Here is an 18,134-nt window from a genome sequence, read left to right on the forward strand (position 1 = left end):
AATTGGATCTAGCCTTTGAGCTCTCAGTTTTACTGCAGATCCTACTTTTATTGGAGTGGGTAAACTAAAATTAGGTTTCCATATTTATTTTGAAGTAATTATTGAAGTGCAGCAAGTAGAAGAATCCATGTGTCATAAGATTCTTACTTATCTGGAGAGGAAGATAAGCACTTACGAGGATGGAACCACCTCAGAGCTGCATGGTTACAAGCAAGGAGTGTCTCCAATCAGAGGATAAGGTAGAAGGAGTGCTCCCTTGGGGCACAACAAAATATGAGGGAAAAGCAAGGAAAATAGGTATAGCTGTGGGTTTCTTTCCCACCCATGTCTTTATTCACTCACTACCAACATGTGGTGAAGGATGTGAGGAGTACATTGCATAATCTGTAGTGTGGAAATCAGTATGTTAGATCTTCAGAGGCCTTACCTGAAATGCAGCAGTGCTGGTGCAGAGTCCCAAATCCTTACAAAATTGACTCTGATCTTCCTTAGTTCCCCAGGATCACCTGGTAATATGCAAATTTAAGAAGCTTTACATCAGAAAGCCAAACCTCTGCCCTGATAACATGCCATCGGTGAATGGATACATCCAGGGAGGTTTTGGGGGTCATTTTTACTAGACTAGCACCTTCTGCTAATGCTGGCTTCTCAGGAGGTTATCCAGCCTTGTTTTACAGATGCTCCAGCATCACAGGCAGTATTTAAAGCTCAGTGTTGGTGTTAAACAAATGCAGTCACATGAATTCCAAGAACCATTGTATACATAATACAGGATATTGTTTTCCAAATGGAAATTTACAGTGCTGAGGGTAGAGAAGAACACTTAAAAGAAAAAGAGAAGAGAAGAGAAGAGAAGAGAAGAGAAAAAAAAAAAAAAAAAAAAAAAAAAAAAAAAAAAAAAAAAAAGCGCTAATAAGAAACCAAACTCCAAACTTATGGTTCAAAACCCTCTGCTTGTGCAAATTTTCCCTTTACACTAGAATAGAAATTTATCCAAGAGCTATAAAATGAGTTCATCACTCCTTGGGCTACACTTTGGCTCTTGTATCCAAGAACAATATTTTAAGCATGGCTTGAGAATAATTCAACATACGAATTTGATGAGAACATTCAGGACTTTGCAAGTTCCACAGGAATGAGGGATTTTTTTCCCCGCAATAATAGCAATTACTTGTATTTTTAATTATTGTGTTGCATGTTGTTTGATGGATGCCTCATTTCAGAGCAAACGCCTGTTTCAACTCGCAGAATTATGTTGTGGCACAAGTAAGGAGAATTCATGGAGGGAAAACAACAGAGAATTTTTTCTCTTCTATTTCAGTGAAGCTTTTCTCTTGTGTTTTCCAGTTTATGTAAACAAATTATGGCCCAAAGAAAATGTGAAGCAGAAAACATTATCAAGACTGCAGAAGAAAAGGAATATGAGTACAAGGACCTTGTCATTGCCTTGTTTATTAGCATCTAGGGGAAGGGGGAAGAGACTGTCTTACAAAATTCAAAGAACTGGAACATCTGAGACATTTCAGCTAAAAATTGTGATGCTCCCATGCAGTGTACATTATAAAAATACTTTTGTGACTCACAAGGGAGAAGTAAAGCTGCAAACCAAGCTCTGTTGCTCCCTTCTTCTCCTGTGATGTAATTTGACATGATCAATAGAGCCAGACATGCTATGTTAACCTACAGTAAATTTGAAGAAAAATATGTTTTTCAGTAAAATATGGGAAAAAGTTGTGATCTTTAGTAACTAAAAAGTAGCTTTCAGACTTGACATTAACAGTAAGAGATTTCCTAGTGAACACAAACTTCTTATGTGGTGTGATATTTGGCTTTCAGACTCTGTGCTCAAGTGACTGCAACTTGTTTGGACAGCACAGTCAATAACTTGTTGATATTTACTGTGCTGTCCATCTAGCATCACATTACACCTCCAACCCCCACATGAAAAAGTAAAAGAGTTTTGAATTTTAGCTCTGACAAAGATATGTAGAAGGCAGTTTTCCAGTGCATATTAAAGATTATTTTTAAAACCTCCTTAGCCATGTTACCCCAAACTACTTAGGATTAATATAAAAGTGGAATTTGATACATTGTAAAACACTTTGAAAATCAGAAAGGCAGTAGCTGCAATTCAATAATATTGCATTGCAAAATTGTTTTGCTCTTGACTTGGACAGATGACATGATCATCCTGGAGCCTGTGAGGATTTCAACATGAGTCATTCCAGCTGCTTGTCTACTGGTACTTGTTATCTCTCTTCATCTGCTGGTACAACCAGCAGATACTCAGATGTGGAAACAGTGGTAAGGTACAAAGGATATAGTGGCAAATTTTTGTAAGGACCTCAATAACAAAGGACCTCACATGAGCTCAACATTCTGAGGTGAAAGTCATGCCACAGGAGTGACCAGTAACTATATATGTTGTGGCATAGCTTGATATCAAAAATTAGGAGAATGCAGAGTGTTTTAGAAAGGAAGAGCCATCTGATTCAACAGATCTCTCTGGCTTATCCAATCTCCTTGCTTCTTCACTAAAATCCTGAATTCCCATGTTCAGAAATGAATTTAGATCTATGCTGAATTCACTGATATACACTGTTCAAAGTGGCATTCCTTCCAATTTTCCACAGCATATCTCCCTTTCTCTTAGCTTAGGTTGTTGGTTGTTGTTTAACACTAGAATACTTTATCATTTTGAATCAAAAGAAATTATATTTTAAAGGAATGGACTTGGGGTTTTTGTTCATACACACTTCATCTGGGACACCAAAAAGCTGTTATCCATTCATTTTACATGCTGCAGATTTCTACTCAAGTTAACTTCCCTTCTGTCTTTCTGATAAGGGGTCTTTTTTTTTAATCAGAGATGTGAATCATGTCACCTTTTTTGTAGCACTTATCTGAACATCCAGAGCACTTCATCTTCTTTTCTTAGAAGAGTAAATGGCCTGTAGTGCAATAGCTACTACAGTTTATTAATTATCCTGTATATTTGTCTGGCCCAAATTGATATTTTGTTGGGTAAAACACAATAGGCACTATTTCTGTATCTGTTTAATTTAACATTTTAGGATCTTTGTAAAATGCTCTAGATCATTCAGCTATTTTAATTTCATGTGGTATCTCCCTTTCATTCCATCTTTTTACCAAAATAATTTCTAGCCCTACATAAGCATTGCTGAGAGGTTTAGTAAGGACTACATATTGCAATATGTGGCCCAGACAGAAATATAGGGATAACTTCTCCAAAAACCTTTCTAGTCCAGTATCCTGTCACTGTGAGAAACTGATGACTGTGGAATAGCATGGAAATATGCTAAGCATATATTAATATTTTCCTCAAGCACTCTCTCAGCCTCCAGAATTCTGCAGCTCAGACCTTCTTGGGCCAGAGATAGTACCTTTATATTTGATAGTCTTTGTCACATTTTAACCTTCATCAGTTTGTTTAATCACTTTTTGATCCCAGATAGACCTTCTACATTGACAGTATCTCATGTCAGTGAGTTCCACAAGCAAATATAGATTAGGTGACAGGTGCCTCTTTTTGTTCATTATGAACCTGCCATTTACACGTTTTTTGGTACCTTCTGGCTGTTGTATTATGATTAACTGGTCTTTCTTCATCTTCTCCATACTGCTCATGGTTTTATAGAGGCTAATTAGAAGAATTTTATCTACTTGACACACAATACTGAATTGATGTTGAGCGGTTGAAGAGATAGTTTACAGGGTAATAAATGTTGTTGACCAAGTTTGAATTTTCTGACAAAACTTCTGGTAGAATTAATTCAGAAATTTAGACATAACTGCCTTTTAATACAGTTGAACCAAAGCAGGGTGAAAGTGAAAATGAAAGTACACATTTTTAGCTATTGGCTAATTATATGCCTTATTTTATAAATCAGTAACCTCTTGTGTTGGAGTGGTATGGCTTATTATGACTGTGGAAATAATATATTGTTTTTCTGCAAGTAGACATGCAGGACTGATATTTCAAGAGAAGATATTGACTTCATCTGCAAGGCCAGGGCATCAAAAAATTTAAAATAAAAATTATTGATTTTTTTTTTTCCTGCTCTGAGAGAAACGTTTGCCAGCTTTTATGAGGGGGAAAGAGCAGATGTTCAGCAAGAGAGAAGAGGTTTTCAGTTTTAGCAATAAGATATGATAATTTTTGCAGAGAACATTTCTTTGCAGTTATATCATCCTGAGATTGAGAAACAAGTCAGAAGACCAAAATATAAATAGTGAAAAATACCCTAAAATGGTATTATCTTGCAAGTATACAGGATTTTTTTTTAGGAGGGGGTGAACGAATGATTCAAAAGATTCAGCTTCTTCCTAGTTTGATAGACTAAGGTGCAGTTCTTTTAAAGAAATTGGATATATACATGTCACATGACTTTTAATTTGGACGTATGCTGAACTATGTTGCACTCAGGCCTACCACTCTGAATTGCAAAAGGCTTGAAAACAACAAGACTCTGGAGAGATGCACCAGACAAGCCAGACAGGACATTGGGACAGGATCGGGGCTGAACCCCTGATAGTCATACAGCTTCATTGGGCTAACAAAGTAAAAAGGTTACTTTTATCCTCTTGGCAGACAAAAACATCACTAGTCTTTAGAGAAAATACAAAGTGCTATGACACATTACTGAAATGTCACTCTGCAGGAATCGTGGGAACATGGGAACGTGAAATGTTAATGAGGAAGTCTGTTTTCCAAGGCTATGCAATTGGTTGCTGTGCTTTTTACTGCGTGAATTCAGAGTAATCTACTACTTAAAGCCAGAGACTGAGAGGAAAACAATTCATCAGAGAAGCATTATGTAACAGGATGCCTGCAAAAGCTGGGAATTCCATTTGATGTCCTCTCCAGGAGCGCTGGAGCCTCCCCCAAACATGGTCACTGGCATTTAGGAGGAAGACTGTTCTGACTAGTCTCTGCCCTGTCCCTTGTCAGCCACTGCAGCACCCCACAGCTAGGTTGTGGGGCCCCAAAGCCACCCATCACTCTCAGCACAACAGCCCCCAGTGAACTTATGGTTAGACCAGGCTGCAGCTGGCATGCGTTGCAAAAGAGCAGCCAATCCCTCCTCATGGTACTCAGATGAGCAAGACGTAAACCTGGTGTGAATTGATTGATCTAAGCAACAGTATTGGTTGATCTGCTGAGAGTCAGAAGGCTATGTAGGAGAGATCCTGATGGACTGGATCAATGACCTAAGGACAGCTGCATGAGGTTCAACAAGGCAGAGTGCTGAGTTCTGCGCTTGGGTTACAACAACCCTGTGCCATGCTACAGGCTGGGAGAAGAGTGCTTTAAGAGCTGTTTAGCAAGAAGAGACTTAGGGGTACTTGTCAACAGCCAGCTGAACTTGAGCCAGCACATGCCCAGATCGCCAAGAAAGCCAATGGTATCCTCGCCTATATCAGGCATAGTGTGTCCCGAAGGACACACCTCAAATTCTGTGTCCAGTTCTGGGACCCTTGCTCTGAGCTACTGAAGTGTGTCCAGAGCAGGGCAACAGAGCTGATGAAGTCTGGAGACCAGGTCTTACAAGGAGCAGCTGAGGGAGCTGGGTGTTTTTAGTCTAGAGAAGAAGCCAAGGGGAGAATTTATTGCTCTCTTCAACTGCATGAAAGGAAGTTGTCGTGAGGTGAAAGTCATTCTTTTCTACTATGTCTCAAGTGAAAGGGTGAGAGAAAATGGTCTTCAATTACACGAGGGAAGGTTCAGATTAGAAAATCATTTTTCTCTGAAAGAATGGAAACATTGGAATAAGTTGCCCAGAAAGTGGTGGAGTCACTGGAAGTGTTCAAGGAGCATCTGGATGTGTCACCTGGGGACATGGTTTAGGGGTGACCATGGTGATGCTATGCATGAACTAGATGACCTTTCAGGTCTCTGACAACCTTGGTGATTCTGTGTAGTGATTTCATGTGATTATTTCTTGTGCCTTTCCTAGTCTGTGGCTTGTGTTCTATCTGTGGAGCCCCACATACCCCTTGTGCCTTTCATATCTCTGTTGGTTGACTTCCCTCAGCTCCACCCACTGTCTTCTGTTTCCAGCAGGAGTACATGGCTTCATTTGGTTTTCTCTATAAGAGAGCATATCCATTTTTCTTACAATAATCAGACAACAGGGTCTTGGATTTCTATGGCAGCTGGGCCATGAAGTTGGAATAGCGAACATGTCAGGGTATAGACAGATGTATTTCCAATTGGAAGAAGAGGAAAAACTTACACTAGAAAATTAGAGGCCCTGCTTTAAGATTAAGATATGGTCCTTCTCTCGGACTCCTAAAAGATTAATGTTGGCAAATAGATTAAAGCAATGTTCAAGGCTAGCTTCTCTGGCACGTTTCAAAGTACTAAATTCATTGAAAAGATGGTTGCTTAAAATGATTACAAGTGTTAATGAGATTGTATGTCCCATGTAGAGTGCTACACGGAACATTGTGGCAGTTTTTCCATAGAAGAGCTTTTTTGGAGAACATGACAGTTTACTGATTGGGCATAGCAATCTCCTCCCTGTGGATTGTTTTCACATTGCAGAGGCTAATTCATCAGGTTTTTTAGCCGACTATTGCTAGTAAAAGCAGCTAGTGAATATAATGAGAGGTTATATCTGGGCTATGGTGTACGTCCTTTCATAAGCTGGCATTTGAAAGTACCTCTGTAGAAATACAATTCTAAATAAAATTGAATTGTGACATTGAATGACATTATCGTGACAATACAGCTACTTTCAGGTAAGTATCAAGAAAATCTACACTAATTTGTATACATAAGGTGGTCATACAGCTGCATAATGGATTTTAAAGTGATAGTATATTAAGTTAAAACTCTACTGCTTTAAATCCTTTCATAACCTTAGCTAGACTGAATATAAAGGTTTTATTTACACATAACTGTAGTCTGTTCAGCACAAAACCATTTGCAATGTATGTGTATCAATCAGCACTGAAATTACAGTGTACATGGCAGGGACTTTATACTGCAGAATGCTGATGATATCTGAGAGCTTTGTAATAACTTGCATTTCTTATTAAAGGATATGCTGAAGTAATCTCTTTGAAGCACCCAGAACCTTTCAACTTTGGTCAGTGAAGTCATGTCTTTGTTCACTAGTGCTTCTTGGAAAATACCTCCTAGCCTTGCTGAGAGTATGGCAACAACAACAAAAAGGCGCACCACCTCTCTTCACTGCTGTTATGGCACAACCCTGGGTGCTTGGACTCATAAGATAAAAATCAAAAGAAGCTCTCAACATATGCAATTTGTTTCAGGCACCCTGCAAACAGTTGTGTCAAGTCCTAGGCTTCAGTTCAAAAAGCTCTGAAGTATGTGCTTCATTTTAGGCATACAAATAGCAGCACAGCCCTTAATGCTTTTCTGAGCTGAGTGAGTGTTGACTCAGTAACTACTGATTTTTAATAGAGAAGGAAACATGCATTTAGAAGTGTCTTTGGCCTAGACATGTGCTTTGGGTGGAACTAAATTTCAATACAAGGTGCTCTTAGGCCATGGGTAGATGCATGATGTGCCATAGGAGATCAGTGTTGCACAGGTTATCTTGTCTCCATTGCAGTGCCATCTGTCAAGGAAACCACCCTGTTTAATACTTTTGTTGATACTTTGAAAAGCAATAATTTAAAAAAAATGTTGAAGTGTTTGAAGTAACATGAATGATAAAGATGGAGAGACCTGAGGACTTCTCAGTCAAGTGCTCTGTCCAGTGAAGTCTTGTGCCTTCAGGGACAGGAATAGACACAGCTCAGTCAAGATGGTCTGGCAAGAACACCAATGAGCCCTGTGCCTTGTGCTTACCTGTAAACTGAATTCTTGTTAGTCATTACTAACAAGTCAGTCTTGCTACGACTGCAAAGAGAGACAGCTAGGTGTGTGATATCACAGATCAGTTCATCACAGAGCCATCATTTGGTGGCAGTTTGTCATCGTCACTGTAGAGGTCTGTCTTTCATTTTCCTGACTGACACTGGAAACTCAGCATAGAGTCTATCAAAAATAGACTGGATTGGTAGTGAAAAAACCTAAGAAGATTTGAAGAATGGTTGGGGATTTTTTAAATTGCTTTCTCAAAATCTCTTGATTTAAGATGTGACAAAAAAAAAAAAAAAAAAAAAAAAAAAGTAGAGTCACATATTTTATTGTCTATAGCTTTCATTAATTTTTAAAGGAATGAGTCAAAGAAATTGCTGAACAGAACCAGTAGCAGAGGTGATATGATAAGCAGATGTAAAAGCCATTTTAATATTTGATGAGACCAAAAGGTTCTCATCACTAACCATCCTTTCATGGCACTTGCACTTTGAATGGGTGTATGTGGCTTCATGTTTCTAAGGGACTAATTTTTTTGTCTTTCTAATGAAATACCTCTCAAGACTGGCTTAAAACTGGTAGTGGTTTGGAAGTGCTTGATTGTCATGTCAGTTTAGGTTATGATAAGGTGGGAAATTGAATGTTTGGTTGCATCTCAGCATGTTGGTGTGTTCAGACTCCCTGCATCATCTCAAAGTTGAAAAGTACCAGAGCACAGACACAAACAAGTCTGTTTGCCAGAGACATAAACTGTTTACATAGAGGAAAATGGGCCAAACTGGGAAAAGCACTTAGAAATACGTACCCATTCTCTGTCAATGCAATGCACAGAAACTGGGTCCCTTTTTAAAGGGCTCAGATGCCTGTGCTTAGCAACCTGCAAGCAGTCAGAAGCAAATCCACAGTGTAGCCAGGAACTGAAATTGGGAACCCTGTCTATCATTCAACAACCTGCTAAATAATATTCCTCCATAACTCACATAACATCTCATGTGGAGGGGGTAGAAGAAGGGCCTCATGATAAACCAAGTCTATGAAAATTTTAGCATGACTTTCTGTTTCCATGAATTCAGTAGTGGACATGGTCTTGGGGTGATGCACAGAAAAGGACTGAGCTACCACAGCAATAGCTGTGTGTGGTATGCTGCACTAACACTGAATTGTTGACAAATAACTGGTAATTGATATCGTGTGTGATGTAGAAATAATGTCAACCCTGACTGTTGGGGTTTGCTTCCATTTGCTGTTTGAACATGAGAACAAGAAGGCCATTATTTATAACAACACATATTATGTCCCAAAAGGAGAAATTATATTTTGAATTGACAGAATCCTGAAAGTGTAAATGTGGTTTCATAGCAAAATACCTTTTCAGAAAGGAAAATGAGTTAATCAAGGGTAAGATCTCCTTGAAAACTTTCCTTTTTTTTTTTTTTTCTAATCTTACTTGGAAATATTCTGAGCTCTCATGGTACGAAAGTAACTAGCATATCTGTATATCCATATGACAGTATCTCAGCAGTACACTGTCTAAAAATTACTTAACTAGATTTCTGTATTGGTGTGATATCACCAGAATACAACAAGACAGGAACAATAAATTGTTTAGAATCTGGAAATAAAATACTTTTAAAAAATTTAAATTAAGTTTAGGAAACCTAGAAGCTAAGGAAGTTTAATTTTTTGGGAAAAACTAAAAATGTTCTAAAAACTTTCAGAAAGGCATTAATTCAGTGAAGGTCACATTCAACAGGAGTGATTTTAGGGTAGGAGTCTGTATCTTGCAAGTTATTTATTACCAAGGAAATATATCCAAAAGACTGATTTTTTTTTTAATTGAGAGGGTAGTTAATGTAGAACAAAATAATTTGATGCATTAACTGTGGAACTTAACAACAGAAAATAGCGTTGCTTTAATTCAGTCAGAATTAGGATATTCAACCATACAGAGCCAATCCTACAATTTCATACAGTCAGACCAGTTCATGTATTTCAGTTGATATTGCTGAGTTTCTAGGAGAATCGCCTGTCCAGATTACATCTAATGAATCTTTTTAGTTTCTTGAGTGTTAAAATAGAGAGTAGAACTGGCCTAATTCAAAGTCAGTTGGTAGTCAATATAGACCTCCCTGTTCCTTAGGTATGGTGTGCCAAATAAATGTTAAAGATTCGTTGGGACTTCAGAAAAAGCATTTTTTGAGATTTTTGTTAAGGAATGTATTGTGTGGTACTCGTTGTTGCTGGGGAGAGTGGTTTGAACCATGAATCCCCAGTTCTTCAAAACTCCTTAAAGTGAATGTTACGAGATTGGGGAAAAAAAAAAAAACACCCATTGATTCTCCATGTTTAATGTCCTCAGACTGCCTTGTGAAGGTCTGAAGAAACTACTTCTAACTATTTTTATTTGTTTTTCTCAGGTTGGGGGTCACACCATGCTGCCCATTCGTTGGATGCCTCCAGAGAGTATAATGTACAGGAAGTTCACCACAGAAAGCGATGTCTGGAGCCTGGGGGTTGTATTATGGGAAATCTTTACTTATGGCAAACAGCCATGGTATCAGCTCTCAAACAATGAGGTGTGTGTAATATGTTCTCAAATTGCATTGGAAAGATGTTATGCTAGTTATTGGTGTGCCTTCTCTGGAGAAGGGACAGCAACAAATTTATTTCTTAAAGGCTGATAAACAGTATTTATTGTATTTTCATGAACCATATTTGGTTGCATCTCAGCATGTTGGTGTCTTCAGACTCACCAGAATTTCTTCTTTTTCACCCTTTTCTCCCCTGAGTGGATGGAAGGTGTTCAAGCAGAACTAGAACAGCTGGAATTTAATAGTTTCCTTTGTATAGCATAATGTCTGCCTGGGTATACCTTGAGACAATGAAAAGGACCTTAGCTGTCTTCTGAACAGAGATATCATACATGCTACTGTTTCAAAGTGGTTGTCCAACCCCATGGAGAGATTAGATTGAAGTAATCAAGATATCTATTGATTTCTAGGCAGTCACAAGTATCCCACTTCTAGAGATTAGCAACAGTGATAGTCATAAGTTTGCAGAGGGTAGAGAGAAGAATAGGCATTGATGCTCTATGAGAAGGTTGAAAATTTATTCTCCCTCTAAAGTGGTAGCTGGATAGAGAGAGAAGTTATGGGATTAATTCCCAGCTCCAATTTCCTTTTGTGTGGATTGGACAATGTGGGTGAATTTATTGTGAGTGAAGTTATTGCTCTTTGATCACTTACATTACAGTGAATTTTCCAGATCACATACTGTTGCACATTCATCTGCCTATAAAAGTTCTGTCCAGAGATGGCTGCATGGCAGCCACCAGTGAGGCTGCTGTGGTTAAAGTTAACTCTTCTGTGGACAAACTCGATGTAGCTGGCACAACTGTGATGATCCTTTACTTGTGATTTCTCACAGGTGATTGAGTGCATCACTCAGGGCCGAGTCCTGCAGCGACCTCGCACATGCCCAAAAGAAGTGTATGACTTGATGCTGGGCTGTTGGCAACGGGAGCCTCACATGAGGCTCAACATCAAAGAAATCCACTCCCTCCTTCAGAACTTGGCCAAGGCATCTCCAGTCTACTTGGATATTTTAGGCTAAAGTCTCTTAGTATTTCTTCTTCTGGGCTGCGGGAATGAATGTGTTCAACTGCCGCTGAACTACATTAAAATGTATTCTTAACTTTGACAGTATTAACGACAAAGTTGTGGAGAAGCTTTCAAAGGGCAAGCAATGTGTGCTTCTCCGTCTGTAGACACAGTATTGACTTCTTAGACATTACCAAGACGTATCTTCTCTCTTTCTCTCAGTTTCTATCTTTTTTTTCCTTCTCTCCTGTCTTTCTAATCAATTTGGCTTCTGCATTATTGTAACTCTGCATAGACAAAGGCCTTAAAAACCCAATCTGTTATATCAGCAGACTCTTCAGTTTGCCCACCACAACTAACAATGCCTTGTTGTATTCATGCCTTTGATGTGGATGAAAAAAAGGGAAAAATATATTTGACTAAAACTTTGTGATTTCTCCTGTATAGCTACTGGGAGTTTCTATGGATTCACCTCATTTTTTTCGCTTCAGCCTGTGAGTGGAGAAAGAACACTGGTGTTCTCTGCATGAAGAATGTCCTTTGCAGAAATGAAGCCAGATAGAAAGAAGACCCTCTTGTGTGATACACTATGTGGAGGAACTTGGAAATCAAGGGGCATCCAACCCTACAAGAAAACACTGAATTGATTTGATGGAAGGCAAGAGGGGGTCTAGCTATTTTCCTGAAGAGTCTTTCTGAGGACTAAAAGGGATTGTTTAAGGTGGTGTTTTGCCAGCACCATTCATTGCCAGGATCAAATAAAACAAAAGAAGATGGTCCCTGCACTGCACGCTATTGTGTTACAACCAACAGATGCCCTCTTTTGTCTTCTGGTAGGATGTTGTCATGCCACTGGTGTGAAAATGTTCTCCAGGTAGTCTTTTTCAGTAAAGGCTGAAGCTAGATTTAGTTACATACAATATTAATCTCAAGATCACCCGTTGACACTAAGGATTTTGATAAGACAAACTATAAATGCTGAGGCAGGTGTATCTCATACTGTACTTGTCCAGCAGCATATTGCTTCCTTCCTTCCTTCCTCAATCCTTCATTTTTTCTTTTTTTAACCGTGCAAGCAAAACTGTGCATGGTCTTTGTTGATTAATGCCTTTTGTGCAGAAAAAATCACTCATCTTGTAGTACACCCTAGTAGGCATAGCAAACTCATAATGATGTAACCTATATTTCATTATAAGGGGCTAATGGAGGACATTAGCCATGTTAAAATGCCTTTACAATGTTATAGATATTATAGGCTGATATAACATGAATAATCTAAAGCACGGAGATCACTGGTTATGTTTGAGACATAGCAGGGGATAAAGATCTCTAGAGAAAACAAATTACTCTGTGGTTATGGCTTGCTATTCAGAGTGCAACGATTCTGAGCTCAGCGTCATTTTTGTATTGGTACTATTGCTGTCATAACCAACATATACACCTTATTAAATAATTTATTTTTGGTTGGATTGGCATTGTATGTGTATAACATTTGCATGGCCACTGTGTTGATGAACGCTGCATGAGCATACATGTTGTTTTTCAAACTAGAAGTTGACAGTTTGAAATTTAGAGCTAGGATTATTTTTAATATGAATTCTTACAAATGAAAACCTACCTTACTTATTCCTCAAGACTTCTGCCTCCCTCTGTGAGGGGGCGTTATTGCAAAAAAATGATCTTTCTTTCCATTTTCTCTTTTTATTATTTCTTATTGATATGAGCCAGATCAAAATAGTCCATCATCGTGTTGGGGATATTTTATTTAATAAATTAAGCATTTTATTTTTGTAAGTGTTCCCATAGCACATTTAATATATCATTTGCTCGCATGTATTATTTATTGAGGCACTTTAAGTTTTTCCTTCAGAAGCTTTTAGAGCTAGCTTATAAAAATTCTGAACATTTTCAGAAGAAAACAGTTCACTGGACACTGATGAAGTTTTACCCTTCTCAATGTCATTGAAAAGGCAGCATTACAAATAAACATGACAGTGTAACTATAAAGCCATACTCAGTATTTCTTTAATAAACTAGATGTTATTTCTTATCTGCTACTGAACTGGAAACACATAAAAAGCCAGAGGAAGATTCCTACATAATGGGCCTTAAGATTTTATCTAGACTGTCTTGGAAGTTCTCACAGAAAACTAGAAAAAGACTGAGCATCCAGTGAGACCCATTCTCTTGAGAATATGAATGTTATATTTTAAAGGAAATTGAAATTGATCTTCAAAATAACAGTGGTGGGAAAATATCAGAGTCCTCTTACTGTGCAGTGGGAAGAGGGTGCAGTTGGTGGAGGGGGCTGCTAAGTTTCTACCTGCATATTCCATCTTAGTTTCTTCTGAGGCAAAGAAAAAGGCATCTGAGACGATGCTTTTACTGTAAAAGAGGCTCCAGCCCAAAAGCAAGCAGTTGTGTTTTGCAAGCACTGAAAGAACATATACCAAAAATAACCACAAGACCCTGAAAATGTACTTAGTGGCATCTTCTTTTTGATTTACTAGTGAGACTTTTAGAGTAATTTCAGAGAATAAATAGTATTAAAATGCGTTGTGCAATAACATAGCAGTTTGTTAAATTTCTAAAGGACCAAATGTTCTACAGAGCCACCACCATAGATAACCTTGACCTATATTGTTAATGTTCTTGATAGTGCATAAAATGTATAACGTAGAAAAGCTGTAAACTGTAGCTATACATAGTTTGCCTTTGTTCATTGAAAGGTGGGTAAGTGTAGCAGAGTGAGGAGAGAAGAGGAAGAAATATGTTCAAGTCACAATGAAGGGTGAGTATATGTGCATATTCATCATGCTTGCACTGTCAGGTAAATCGTGTACACTGAGTAAATATGACCATCAGGCTCATTTAAAAACTTTTTCTGGACTGTGCTATGAATTGACCATATATATATATATATATATATATATATATAAAATATATGTGTGTTTGCATATGGCATATATATATATACACACACATAGCATATACATGTATGCCTATGTCTGTTGTATTTTACTTATATATGTGCAGACATGCATTCACATTTGTATGGGCTGTGTGTATATGTATAAATTTACATACACCTATGTTATTACAAATTATGATTAGAATGCTACTAATAAATTGATAATGTCTGCTGAGTAACCAAATTTTATTTCTTTTGATATTTCTTTTTATATATTTGTAAGATTTAACTTTCTAACAGCAGCAGAGGCAGTGCTAGAATGCCAGAGATTTAACAACAAGCACTTTTCTTCCCCAGATGATTGCATAAAAACATTTCTTCTATTCTCATCTCACTTTTTGATTTCTCACAATGAAATGAACAAATAAGCTTTCAAGCTCAGAAAACAGAGTTTGTTTTCCTGTCGTTTCTGGGTTTGTATTACTATTGTTTTATTGTTCTAGCATAACAGTACAGCTCCATTAGCATTTTATACTTGCCTGCAGTAACAAAATAATTCTGAGAATGAGGTGGACTATTCACACTGCAACATGACTTGTAAAACAACGAGAACACTGACATTCAGGAGTAATAATAACAGCATTCGTCGCACTCTGTCCTTCACTCTCAATAGATCTGCAGAACTCAGAGCTGGCTGTGGAGAAAGACACTTGTAGAGCAACAGCACCCCATGATGCCTGATGGAGTGTACACTTTTAAAAGGACTGCATTCATTTTGACCTGTAAAACAACATGTCTGTGTATTGTCTACGGGTTAATAAGTAACTGCTTACTTTTTATCTTGTTTTTGTGTCCTTGCTATTTTTTATTGCTTTCTTTCATTCTTTCTCTTTTCCTGTCTTTCCTCCTTCTTTCCTTCTCTTATATTTATTTCTTTTTCTCTCTTTCTCCCTCTATCTGTACCCTCCCCACCTTTGTAAGAGGTTGTGGTCAATGTAGACTTTTACAAAATACTTCTAAAAGTATTCCAAATGATTAAGGTATAATGAATATGTGCTAGAACAAGCCTGCATTTGGGTTGTTGTGGCCTGTAGTTGAATTTCAAATACTGCTATAAAATGTAGGAGAGGGGAGCGGGAAGGGACTGGAGAGGAAGTTAGTATTTCTAAAGAGAGATGAGGATTTTGATAGCACAGAAAGTTGTATTTTCTTGTTGTGAGGGCTAGAATAAACCACTGCTGCTTTGAATAAGAGGTCCTTTAGAGCCTTAGTTAAAACACCTTGATTTGGGCAGGGTGGGGTATGTGTTGTTCATCACAAATATGAAGCAAAAAAAAAGGAAAAAGTCTACATGTTGCAGGGAAAACACTGTGAAATTCACAATAGCAACCAAGTGACTATTTTGCCATCTTTCAAACATATGTCTCAGGAGAAGAAATGGGAAATGATGGGTGTGTTATTTTTCCGACTATGCATTCTGCACAAGATCTGTGGGGATTTTTTGTTTGCTTGTAGAAGGTTCTGAGTGATGACTGGCTGATGTTTTATAAACACTAAATATTTGAGCAAGGATTATGGAAGCTGCTAGTAAGTGAGGCCGTTGATTGGAATACGTGAAAAAACAGAACAAATCAAGTCTATCCAGAGGCCTAATTCTTGCAGCTGATATGTATCTTTCTGTAACTTTTAGAAAAGCACCTAAGAATGTTTTATATACAAATAATTTAATTCAACATTTATGTTTAATTGAACCACAAATAGAGAGAGAATAAATTAATTATGAAATATTTGTCCCAGCCCTTCTCTTCACCTATACTTTATGTATATATATTTCTAGATATCACTCTGTTTGTCACTTTAGGTAAAGAGGAAGATATCTACATACAAATATAAATCTCTATATTGTCACCAAATTGTGACCTGGTGTGTAGAGCTATCTTTCTCCTTTCTTTTTTTCCTTCTTTTTTTTTTTTCTTTAATTTATTTAATGTGATGTCTCCGTGGAAATATTTAGTGGTTCTTGTTTTGCAGTTTGTTACAAGTAGTCATTGCTTTAAAACTTTCATTGCATCTTGGCTGATTTCAAAGTGATGCCTAGGTATCAGTGTTAAAAGTTTTGTTTGTGAATCATGTGACCAGCTTCTCTCAACATGACATGGAAAGTCTCTTGTATTACAGTGTATTTAATAAAAATGATGTCTTACAATAAACAATGTCATCCAAAAGAAAGATAAAATGATTACTTTAAAACACTAAAAATTTCATGAAGTGTTGTGTGTTGTTTTCTTTGTTTGAATGCCTTTATTTGCCGCTGTTCTTTTTAGAGTGGAATTAATGAAAAGTTTGGTATGCTTAGAAGCATGGCAGGTTCACACTCTGAACTGTGAAGCAAAAATAGGTGCTGAACTCGTAGTTCATGGGAGAGTTTACCAAAATTAATAGGACAAAGGAATGGCAAATCTGATAGCAGATTCTTTTTTTTTTTTTTTCTTTTTATCTTTGTTATCCAAAGGAAGATATGATTTGAATTCTTGTTCATTTGGGCAGCTGCCAGCAAATACCTGCTTATCTTCCAGGAGAAGCAGGCCTTCAGGTATTTTCTAAAATGTTTTTCTATAAGTTGTCCCTCCAACTACAGCCCTATTAAAAATGTGTTGTTTTTTTAAACTCATATCAGTCTACTATGAATATATTGTAAACAAATATAGCATTGAATCCAAGTCCTTAATTAAGATTCAGAATGTAGACATTCAAAAGAAGGTTCAGCAACTGTATTAGTGATCCCTCCACAATCTGTTGATCTCAGCAAAGCCCTCCAAGGTCAGAGTAAAACAATACAAGAACCACTTCATGAATGTATGCACTTCTTTCTGCCAGGAGATCTCTTCCAGATTAGATGAGCTGGCTATAACCATCCAAAAAGTCAAAGGATTATAATCCATTGAGAAGAAGCCTCAGGATGAAATCTGTCCAAAACTGAAAATATCATTAAAACACACTAAAAAAATGTATTGGCCATTCATATTCATCCAGTGGCTTAGAAATGCTTTACTTGCTTTTGTGGTAAAATCCTGATGCCTTTTGGATTTGGTGAGTTTTTCTATACCAAAATTAAATACCTCTCTTCAGGCAACTGGTTGTTGTGAAATCTGTTGTGAAATCTAGAAACCCCCAGCATTTATCGTTGCTCTGCAGTCCCATCAGCATGGGCACAGCAGCCTGCACAAACTCCTCCGCATTCACTTTCCCCACAGATTTTTAAGGGTAGGGGCATGTAGCTGCACCAGGGACAGGACATTACCACTCTTCATGGTGGCTTTGCACCAAGGACACAAAGCCAGATGAGCCAGCAGGGCCCATGGAGTGCCTCAGCAGTACGCTCAGACATTTTGCAGGGTTGCAGCAGGCAGGCAGGTACCTCTCCTGAGCAGCCCAGCCTACCCAAGGCTCCATTTTGAATTTCCTCTCCCCAGCAGCCATCCTACTTACCCACAGAGTCCCACTGTGCTTTTGAGCTCAGTCCCAGATGGACTCTTGGGCAGGCAAGAAGTGTTGAAACACTTACTCATCACTTGGTCACTTGAGGGAGAAGAGTTTTGTATCTTCTGCCTTTCCCACCTGGACACATACAGCCCTGCAGCATGCACTATGTATCAGAGCAGAGGTTCAGTTTAAAAGCAGAGACTGGTGCCATTTTTGTTGCCTTCTGTTACTTCAACTGAAACAGTAAAGGTGTTAGTTCAGGCTGCAGAGGAGGCTTGGGAAGGAC

General features: G+C 38.0%; 1 protein-coding gene across 2 annotated transcripts in view; it reads left to right on the forward strand.

The window, feature by feature from the left end:
* The window catches only part of NTRK2 (neurotrophic receptor tyrosine kinase 2), a 191,274-nt gene extending 179,019 nt beyond the window's left edge, over positions 1 to 12,255 (forward strand). For both annotated transcript variants that reach the window (XM_066340039.1, XM_066340034.1), the window contains 2 exons: positions 10,273 to 10,431; positions 11,282 to 12,255. In XM_066340039.1, coding sequence (XP_066196136.1) covers positions 10,273 to 10,431; positions 11,282 to 11,467 — 345 coding nt within the window. In that variant the 3' untranslated portion in view covers positions 11,468 to 12,255. The remainder of the gene's footprint in view (positions 1 to 10,272; positions 10,432 to 11,281) is intronic.
* The last annotated feature ends 5,879 nt before the right edge of the window (positions 12,256 to 18,134 follow it).

This window comes from Sylvia atricapilla, chromosome Z (genome assembly GCF_009819655.1).
Source record: "Sylvia atricapilla isolate bSylAtr1 chromosome Z, bSylAtr1.pri, whole genome shotgun sequence".
NCBI classification, from domain to species: domain Eukaryota; kingdom Metazoa; phylum Chordata; class Aves; order Passeriformes; family Sylviidae; genus Sylvia; species Sylvia atricapilla.